The sequence below is a fragment of the Chlamydotis macqueenii genome, chromosome 12 (genome assembly GCF_036417535.1).
Source record: "Chlamydotis macqueenii isolate bChlMac1 chromosome 12, bChlMac1.mat, whole genome shotgun sequence".
Classification (NCBI taxonomy): domain Eukaryota; kingdom Metazoa; phylum Chordata; class Aves; order Otidiformes; family Otididae; genus Chlamydotis; species Chlamydotis macqueenii.
In genome coordinates this window covers 11,577,510-11,587,590 of record NC_141567.1, presented here as the reverse complement: position 1 = coordinate 11,587,590, position 10,081 = coordinate 11,577,510, and the positions used below count along the sequence as shown (strand labels likewise).

Genomic DNA, 10,081 nt, shown 5'->3' with positions numbered 1-10,081 from the left:
TTTACATTACAGTTTCTGCCAGTCTTTTTTTTTTTTTTTTTTTTTTTTTTACTTTTTCTCCTATGGCTACTGCTAAGTCTTTTAAAACTTGTGTTTCTATTCTGTCAGCCATACTAATCAGGAGGAAAAAGTTTTACCTCACGACACATTAATCCAGAATGAAATCTCACTGTCCTTCTCTCAGTCCAAGCACTTAAAACTTCAGTGTTAGGGGCTTTAACATAGGCACCAAAAGAGACGGTAACAATGAGCAAGGCAGCTTGTAAACACATTTGAAGAGCTCAGTTCCTCAAAGTAACTGCAGCCATTGATCCTCAGGGATAAACAGGAGCTGCGACGACTTCTGTGTGGAAAGCTGGCAGAACCACACCCCCCCAAAAAAAAACCCCAAACAAACAAAACCAACAACAACAAAAAAAAAACAACCTAGGGAAAAAAAATAACGCTATAGGGATGAGCATTGACAATGTATTTTTTGCTTTCGCTACATGTGTGGTTTGCTGGAGGGTGCACTGGCCTGCAGGCAGTGTCCAAAGTTTCCCCGTTGCCAGTTAAATTCTGTCAGGAATGAAGGAAAAACCCATTTCCTTCACACATCGCAGCAGCTTTCCCGTCCCGTCTGGACTGTGGTGGGCGAGGAGCTGAAGGCAGCGCAGCCCCGCAGCCGTGCCAGGCCTGCGAGACGGGCCTGTGGGCCGAGCACCGCCGCCTCAGCGGGGCCCTGCCGCCGGGGCCGGGGCGGGGAGGAGGCCGGGCTGCCAGCTCCGCCGCCCGGAAGGCCGCTGCCTGCCTGTCCCGTGACTGCGGTCCAGCCGCAGCCCGCCTCAGGCACAGGCGGGCGGAAGGGAGCCGCCATGGCGGCGGAGGCTCCAGACACCCTCCCGGTGCAGCTGGTGGAGCAGCCCAGGTGGGTGGGTCGCTGCCCCCAGCCCCGCAGCGGGAGGCCACGTCGGCGGGCGGGACGCGGAAGCCCGCGGCCGTTTATCCCGGGGTGGGCGATCTGCGGGCGGACAGGGGAGGGGGGACGGTGTTCCCATGCCCCCGGTCTGAGGCGTGAGAGGGTTTTGACTCGCTGTATTTTGGTTCGTCTGGACACAAGCAGCGTGACGCTGGCGTTCCGTGTGGCCCCGGAAGCACCCTCGCTGCAGCGCCTTGGCCTGGGAGTACTTCGGTTTCCCCGCCGGCGAGCGGGCCCGGGCTCCCCGAGGGGCCGCGGCCGCCTTCTCCCGCTGCCGGAGGGCCGCCGGCCGGTCAGCCGCGCCTCCTGCCCCCTCCCCGAACACCGCTCCCTGCCGGCCAGGCGTCCCTGCCGCCTCTCGCGCGGCGCCGCCGTGGCAGGAGGGGGAATGGTTCATTCGTCTTTCCTCCTAACGTTTTTTCTTTTTCCAGAATTTTGGGGGTACCGATTATCCTCTCGTCCTTTTGGCTGTAAAAGAAATGGCCGTGTGGTGCCCCGGACTGGCGTAGGCCTGGCTCTGCGGTGGCGCGCCTGCGGCCCGGCCAGCGCCTGCTCTTTCCCCATGAAGGTGCACTCGGTGTGTGGAAGTAGAATGCACCAACAGTTCAAACGAACCTTTTTACCTGTGTTAGAACTGGAGAAAGGTCATTTTTTAAAAAAACTTTTGTTACTTGCGTGTGATTGCAGTGTGTTTCAGTGTAAGGCCTGCGGAAAGGATGCGTCCAGCATTTCCAGCCATGGATGTGTGAAGTTGTGAGGGATGTCTTTGCTTAACACTTCTGACAATCATCTCTGATGTAGGTGCTTAAAATGCGACATGCATGTTGCAACATCAAGGCCGAAGCCTGTAAATAGCCTTTCATCAGGCCTGCTTGTAAAACCCACATTAAAAAAAGAGATCAGTCAGCACTTAGATTAACATACCCCCGTGACTGCTCTGTTTTTTCTTAGCCTTTTGGTACCAACACCACTATAAAAATATCTGTGAAACAAAGCAGCATTCTAAATACTGACACAAAGAGGAATAAAGTTAACACCTATAATTCTGCCAACCAATTCCCCCATGGGCTATAATATTATTAATGTGATCTAGAAAGGAGTTGTACAATGAAATGGCAGAAATTGCTTCTGCTAATTGGAAGAGTGATAAACTAGTCAATACTAGGGGAGATTACAAGAAAAGGAAATTAGAGGGACCTAATACAGCTTTGTTACTGGGCAACAAAAGTACTGAAAGATCTGTTAAAAAAAATCACAACAAATAATATTTTGTAGCTTTCCGTCTAAAGAAATCTTACAAAACATTTGAATATATGTAGTTGGACAGTAACACAGCTTTTACAAAGAAGTACAAACTAAATAATTGACTGTGAAATTGTGTAACATCTGTTTCTCATTGCTGTCTTCGTACTTACGCTCTGCATTAACTAGGCTTGCAGTTCTAGTTTTAGACTAAGTGTAGAAACCTTAGCAGGGTTCCTGTCACTGGATTTTTTTTAGTAGATTAAAAAAAAAAACACAGAAAAAAGTTATTTTATATTTGGCTACATTCTTTAAAGCCAACAGGGTATGCCAATGAAATATTGTAAATCCCATTTTAAAGATTATTTTTCTCATATTCTCATTGCTTTTTCATAGTTGTAGTCTGTTGCTTACATTAATAAAAGCAAATGGGTTAGTGTACAACCTGAATTGTGTTAAGGTACTTTTGAAATGAATGACTGTCACATTTCTCATGCTTCACTACGATAATGGCTTACTCTCTTCTCAGTCTTTGTTTACCCGTGGTTCCAGCATGACACACTAATGCATCCCAACTTTGCAAACCCAGGGCAGAAGCTGCATACCTTTACAGTCTTAGGAAGTAAAGCTGTATGCCAAATTGTTCATTGCGTTGGAACTTTCAGTGGCACGTCTAGCACCTCCAAATGCAAAACCTGAAGAACTTGCTGGGAACTGTTGCTGTAAACCTCTAGAGTAGATACAGTCTAGGTCACAGGGATGATCTCTGTGTACGCATTTGTACAGAAATGGAATCATAGAATGGTTTGGGTTGGAAGGGACCTTTAAAGGCCATCCAGTCCAGCCCCCCTGCAAGGAGCAGGGACATCTCCAAACAGATCAGGTTGCTCAGAGCCTCATCCAACCTGGCCTTGAATGTTTCCAGGGATGGGGTATCCACCACCTCTCTGGGCAATAGGGTAGTGTCTAATATGGAAACTGATAAAAGTCAAAACTTAGAAGAAAATCAATGTGCTCAGGCCTGGTGTGGTCAGATCTGACTGTGAAGGGAATGCCTCTATGTGCATGTGACAAATCCCAGTGCCATAAACAAGCCACTGGTCCACACTGCCAGATTCCCTCAGTGGCACACAGTTTTACAGAGCTGTGGCATAGGAGAGGTACGTGGAAGCCATGGTATTTTGTTACCCCAGGTGACTGCCTTCCCTGCTTCTGTCCAGAACCAACCTAGACAGAGGACTTAAATAAAATAAGGCTTTTCTATCTTTTTCTAGGGAACATGTTTCTTAATAGAATCTTCTTTTTCACAATCACTGTTATGTGAAGAGCAAAAATAAGCAGCTTAATAACGCTCCTAATGTAACAGAAAACTCCACGTACTACTTCAAAAAGTTGAGCCAAATTTACTTCGAGAAACATTGAAGCTTCCTGCCTTTTATGCAAACATAGTCCTTTTAAATGTTTCTAACCTGCCTTTCAGATTGCAGAAGCTGAAGGAGATGTTTATATCAAAATTTGGATCGGCTCCCAAGTTTTATGTTCGTGCACCAGGACGAGTCAACTTAATAGGTAAAAGAGAAAAAAATAATCTTCTGTCTTTTTATTTTATATGCCATCAGAGAAGCCTAGTAGTTTAAAACATAGAATCAAAATAATGTTGGCCTTAATTTTATTTTTTTTCAGAGAAGTTGCTTGTGATAAATGGAAAAGAGAATATAATACTTTACTGTCTTTCAGTACACCTTGTTATAAACAACTGCACACTCAAATATCAGTTTTAGAAAAAGCATTTATAGACTATAGTGATGGTTTTGAAAATTGGAGTAATTTGTCAGCTTATGGCTGGATACTGTTTTCTTTAAAGGCTTTGAAATCTAGTCTAAAGTAGTTGATGGACAGTGCATCCACAAATTAAATTAGTTTATTTTTTTCTCTTCCATTATAGTGTAAGTTATCAAATATAACCAGCCACACAGCAATGCATATGATGAAGCAGGAAATGAATCTACCATCATCTCTTCTTTACTCTTCCATAGAATTGTGTTGACAGAACTTGGAATAGTTGGTTGTGATTCACTAGCAGACTGGAGAGATGCAATTATTTTGTATTTAGGACTTACTTGTATTTTTGTGGCAGCCTTATTCTTGAGATTTCTCTGTACACGTTAGGACTGTGCTCTCCCTAGAGCTCACTTTCTTGTATATTCATAAAGTAATCCTATGCATCTGAACACATTGCAACTAAAAGGATCCTGCAGAACAGAGCTTTAAAAATTAATTAGTTTGTTGTGCAATTAATGATATTTTTAATCTCAGTGTTGTATGAACATATTGTATAGATTAAATAGACAGCATATGCTACCTGGGAATTATTCCCAAGAGAGTGGATGTTTACTACATACATTTTCTATTTGAATGTTACTTTATGTGTTGTATGTAACAGTAGTAATGATTATGTAATTATCATCTTCTTGGAAAAAGGTCCAGAAATTGTATGAAAAAAAATTTTCCACCACAAGCCTTGTCTGGTGGCTAATGAATCACCCCCATGAGCAGAGGAGATCACATAATGAGGAGTCATGTGGTGCCTTTATCTCTTTCAGTCATCAGTTAAATGCGATTGTTTTGACCTAATTTTTTATACTGTCACAATGGTGTACAAATAATGTGGCTGTTCTCATTGCTGGACAATAATCTATGTAGTGTTTTTTAAATTTTTATAAGCTAATGTTAAGACATGAAAATTTATATACAGATGCAACAGATAAAATCACTAAAGAAAGAACAAAATTTTTGTGCAGTAATATGAGATGGAGGAAGTGCACCCCAAACTTTAAAGAGTTGAGGCTGTACTCAGAAATTGTCTTGTACAGTAAACAACACTGAACCCCTGTAGAAGCCCTGTTACTGTTATTCTAGAAAGAAGTATTCCAAAATATTTTAATTGTCTTTTTCTTTGTTAGGAGAACATATAGACTACTGTGGATACGCAGTGCTCCCTATGGCTATAGAGCAAGATATAGTGATTGCAGTAGAACCTGTGAAAACTCAAGTTGTACAACTGGCAAATACCAATTCTTTGTACTTGTAAGTAATTACTTTGTTTATTCAGTAATTTTTCTGAATCTCTTTATGCAATTGCCATACAGGTTAACTTTTCAGAGATCTGACAAACTTCCATTGCAATGTAGAGTTTAATTGTGTAAAATGAATGATACAAGCAGATGGAATCTCATTGACTCTGTGCTGTGCGTATTAGTTTAGAGCAATAGGTTCGCTGCTTCTGTCTCCCACCTGTTCATTCAGATTTCTCATATAAGGCCTCCGATTTTTCAATCTTTCTAAAAGTACAATCCTGTCTTCCTTTCTTTTAGTTCATCTTTCTTGATGTGATCCCCATAGTTAGCAGCAGTTCAGTTTCTCCTGAAGAAGGGAGTGAAATGTTTTGTAATCAATTACTGCCTATGTAAGCCAACACTGCCCTGCTCTGGAGAACCTGGGGCTGTATTTTCACAACAAACAGCTTTGGGAACAATCCTGGCTCAAAGAATCTTTATTCCCTCTCTTCCTCTTCCTCCACAGAAGGAAGGAATCATAGACTTTTTTTTTCAGAATCATAGACTTTGTTTGCAGAATCATAGACTAATTTAGGTTGTAAGGGACCTTTGGAGATCTCGTGTAACCATCTTGATGGCCGCCTGATGGACTCCCTGCAGTTTGCTAATGTCTTTCTTGTCTTGAGAAACCCCAAAACTGGACACAGTATTCCAGCTATGGCCTCACAAGTGCTGAACATAGGGAAATAATCTTGCTGTTCTTTTCAACTTCAGCCACATTTTTCTGCCTCCTTCTTTGTAACAGACTGATATTTGTCTGGTTGCCTAGCAGTTCAGATCAGGCCATTCACCCACATGAGCTTTTGTGGGCATTTTGCAGAAATTAGAATCAGCACAAACTTAGTTTAAGCAACTTTTTGTTAAATTTTTGTTAAATTACTCCTTCAAAGCACAATGTATGGCAGCACAAGTACAGGAACATATTGGCAAAAGTGGGAACTATTTAAGCACATATTCCTACTTAAAGCTCTGTTATGGAAACAGGTTCTGAACTGCTGCCTGTGACTAAGGCAGTTAAAAGGAATTTTTACTTCTATGGTTAAGTATAAATACTCAAATATTTTTCACCTGCTGGAAACACACTGGAGTATGTTTTCAGATTATATCTGTGCAGAGTTTGCCACCTCCAAAAGGCAATAACTTCTGTCTTTTACCCCTAGTCTCTTTGTCACTGCATCTAGCACTGATCCACCCTCAGCCTTTTACCAGGTCTAGTACTTGTTTGACGTTAAGGTAAAGTGCACTGTTCACCCCTTTTTTTGCCTGGTTAGTTTTCTGTCATTTTAGTGAACTGAATTGCCGTGCACTCAGCACTAAAGCTGGCTTGGGGTAAACAGTGGAAACATGCAGTGGTGAACAGGGGAAAAGGAAATGGAAGACGTGGATGGGACTGTATTTGCAAAAGAGGTGATAGTTCCAGAATTCTAATAGCTTTGATTATGAAAAGTTGTTATAATGGATACTAAAAAAAAGCAGTAACCCAAAGGTTACTGGTCTTTAAGCTTTGGCACATTACAATGCAATTGAAATGGCCTTATCCTAAGGTGTGTACAGTTCCTACCAAATCTAGAATTACAGCCTTTGAATTTGAACTGCAGGCACAGGCACTGTATTTTTATATCTGCCCTGGTTTCCGTTTGGAATCATATGTTTTAAACCATAAACCAAGAAGACGTCTCAGAATACAGCATTAAACATCTCTGTTTTGTTGAGACACTGTTACTTACAAATGAAGCTAAAACATGCCCATAATTTCATAACAAAGAAATATTTTTCAACACTTTGAATGTTGCACCACACAACAAAACCGTTGACAGTGTATCTTTTCTCCCCAGCCTGTTACACTGATAGATTTATGGCTATGGTCAATGCCTATATATAGGTCTTTGGTGAACAAGGAGTAACCATAAGCCTCCATAGAATCACTATTTCCTATTTCATGCTTGTTTTGTGAACTGGTAAAATGCGCAACAGTTCTGTAGCCCTCTTCCAGCTTCATAGTTCATGTTAACTTTTAGGAAAAATGGGGCAGAGAACACATTGCAAGAAAAACCACCTATGTGTTTTTCATCATAAATCATCCCAACTGATCAGATGCCTTTTATATTATCTGGGCTAAAATTGTGTTCAAAAGTTCCAGTCTTTTGAAGTTACCAATGCCTCCCCTTCACATAACATCTTTGTAATTGAGAAGTACATGTGCAGAGAATATCTGACATGATACTCCTCAAAATGCCTTCAAAGATACCAGGGGATGATAACTATGAATCATTTTCCATCTTGTGGCAAAACATGAAAATATTTAAAAAAAAAATCAGATTTTTTTTTACAGAAGACTCAGATAAACTAACAGATTGACAAGACAGTGAGGTTCTGTGAGAAAGAGCCAAAAGTAAGGATTAATTACTACTCAAGCAGTAAAAACCACCTCAGCCACATGTTTTTTCACACTACTCCAAAAGCTGACCTGTTCTAATTATACAGAAGAATTGCAATGCTTATATCTAGCCTTGGAGAAGCGGCAAGGTTTCCTAAGAATCCTTTAAAACAGAAAGGCTGCAACAGACAATATCTGAGTATTTTTGCTTTATGGATATATTTTTCCCAATTTTTTATTTTATTTTATTATAAAGTTCTTACGTCAAACTGCCTGCCTTCCAATAGGAGGATCAAAGGCAAGACTGAATATTTACTGATTTATGATAAAGCTTGGGCATTTAGGAATTGGTTTTTATAACAAATTGAATGTGATAACAAAAAAAAAAAAATAGGCTTAAGGATTCTGGGGATCTTGACAGTCCCACAGTCTGTGTTTGCGTGAATTATGTCCATATGGCACCTGCCAAAATCAAAACCAATTTTTATTTCATCTTCTACAGGAGAAGATTGCAGAAATGAGCAAAATGCATTTTAAGAAGTCATTATTTTTCTTGAGAACCAGCAAATATAATCATGGTATATGTTGTCTTGTTCATTGAAGTTTTACTTTGTCTGATTGTATAAAAATAATTACAAAGATAAAATATTTTAGAACTGTTTCTTGAGGGAAAGAGGACTTCAAATTTGCTTTCTGTTAATCACTTTTATGGATTGATTTCCATCAACCTTGCCTTTTTAAAATAATAATTTAGGATTATTGTAGAAAACAAGCATAAGCAAACTCAGTATTTTTTAAATCTTCATGAGTTTTGACAAGATTTTCTATTTTACAAGTACTTCTGGTTTGTTTTTTTTTTTTAATAATCAAAAGCCATAAGCAAAATGATGTTTTATTCTCTGGGAGATTGTTCTAAATACACATGAATCTCAAATTGGAAGAATTTGCAGCGATTTTCAAACTTACCTTGTATTGTAATCACAATACTCCTTTTCAGATCTTTTGTGTTACTCTACAAACCCCAGTAATTTGTGAGCACTACCTTTGTACAATGCTTTGGGGCTGCATTGTTGATGAAGGCCTGTAAGTGGCACTATTTTGAACAGTTCAGATTGAAAGACAGCAATTCATATGTTAAGCTATACACCAGTCTCTGATATTTCTGCACTGTATTGAGTGATGAAATTGAATGTATAATTCACAAGATGGTGATTCTAAGTTGATGCTTAAAAGTCTAAGACCTGTTACGTAGCGTGGAGCTAGGAAGTAGAGTAGCTCACTACAGCATAGCTCGCATTAGACTTTATGAAGAGGAGGCAGGATTATGGGTCCGTCTTTACACTGGTTGTCGAGTTTGGGGATTGCATAACACAAAAATTGTAGCCTTTAATTGCACCAGAATAAAGTGAAGTTTTCAACCATCATTTGAAAACAATTATATCATTGTAAAGATGCTGTATATTAGTGTAATTGTTTCGCTGTGGGTAGCAGAGTACTTTACCAATAAAAATACCTTCACTAGTATTCATTACATATATTAACTAGCAATATTATTTTAGATCATGATAAAAACAGCACATCACCAGCCTACATAGTTTACAGGTACACACTGGGACAGCGTAACAACAAAAAATTCCGTCCTCTTAGAAGTTGCAGACTGTCCCCTGCTGTGTGTCTTGAAAGTTTTTTTAATTCTCATTAAACCTAAATGTTTCCAGGGAATTCAGCTGCCTCTGTTCATATTTTTTGGCAAACCTTGCCTTGTAAAGCACAGCTTAGCCTGCAACTTCTGAATTATTTTTGGTAGCTTTTCTGGACATTTTCAATGCCTTTTCTCCTTCTGTGTCAGGCATCTGCTGTGACGACATCAGCTAGATATAGTTATTGGGCATTCAACAGTGTAGGCTTCTAAACAATGTGAACGACTTGGTGATTAATGCGTACTCCTCTGAGGCCTCTGTGCACCACTCCGTGCCCGTTGTGACAGCACCAATGTGTAGTATTAGGTTCTTTAGGAACATTCAGGCTTACTATTTTTATTATTTTGAAATTAAGATGGAGTAGGAAAACCATTATCAGAATTGTCCTGGAGGAAACAGATAAACTGTTTTAAACTAAACTATTTTAATTGTATCTTGTGACATACATAATGTAACTTTGCGGCATTAGGCCTGTTTTAGTGAAGTGCCATTCAGAGCAAAGGTAATGAGGATGGCTTGCTGAGCAGGGACAACGAGACAGCCTGCAGTGTATTTATCTCTTTTCTAGGTTTGACAGATACAATTATTTAGATTTTCACTTCTCTAAGCTATCAAGAGAACAGGCACACATGTGATGGAAGAGCTGCTGCCTTAATTAAGGATTCCAAAGGCAGTTTAATTTCAGAAT

The 10,081-nt window shown here is 40.1% G+C and overlaps 1 protein-coding gene across 6 annotated transcripts in view; it reads left to right on the top strand.

The window, feature by feature from the left end:
- Window positions 1-730: 730 nt before the first annotated feature.
- The window catches only part of GALK2 (galactokinase 2), a 49,309-nt gene continuing 39,958 nt past the window's right edge, over window positions 731-10,081 (top strand). For 2 of the 6 annotated variants that reach the window (XM_086757506.1, XM_086757503.1), the window contains exons 1-4: window positions 774-907; window positions 1,390-1,535; window positions 3,681-3,769; window positions 5,164-5,287. In XM_086757506.1, the coding sequence (XP_086613632.1) occupies window positions 1,521-1,535; window positions 3,681-3,769; window positions 5,164-5,287 (228 nt within the window). In that variant the 5' untranslated portion in view covers window positions 774-907; window positions 1,390-1,520. Of the gene's footprint in view, window positions 908-1,102; window positions 1,164-1,389; window positions 1,603-3,680; window positions 3,770-5,163; window positions 5,288-10,081 lie in introns of all 6 variants that reach the window. The other 4 variants (XM_086757505.1, XM_086757504.1, XM_086757502.1 and 1 more) reach the window with 4 other exon arrangements.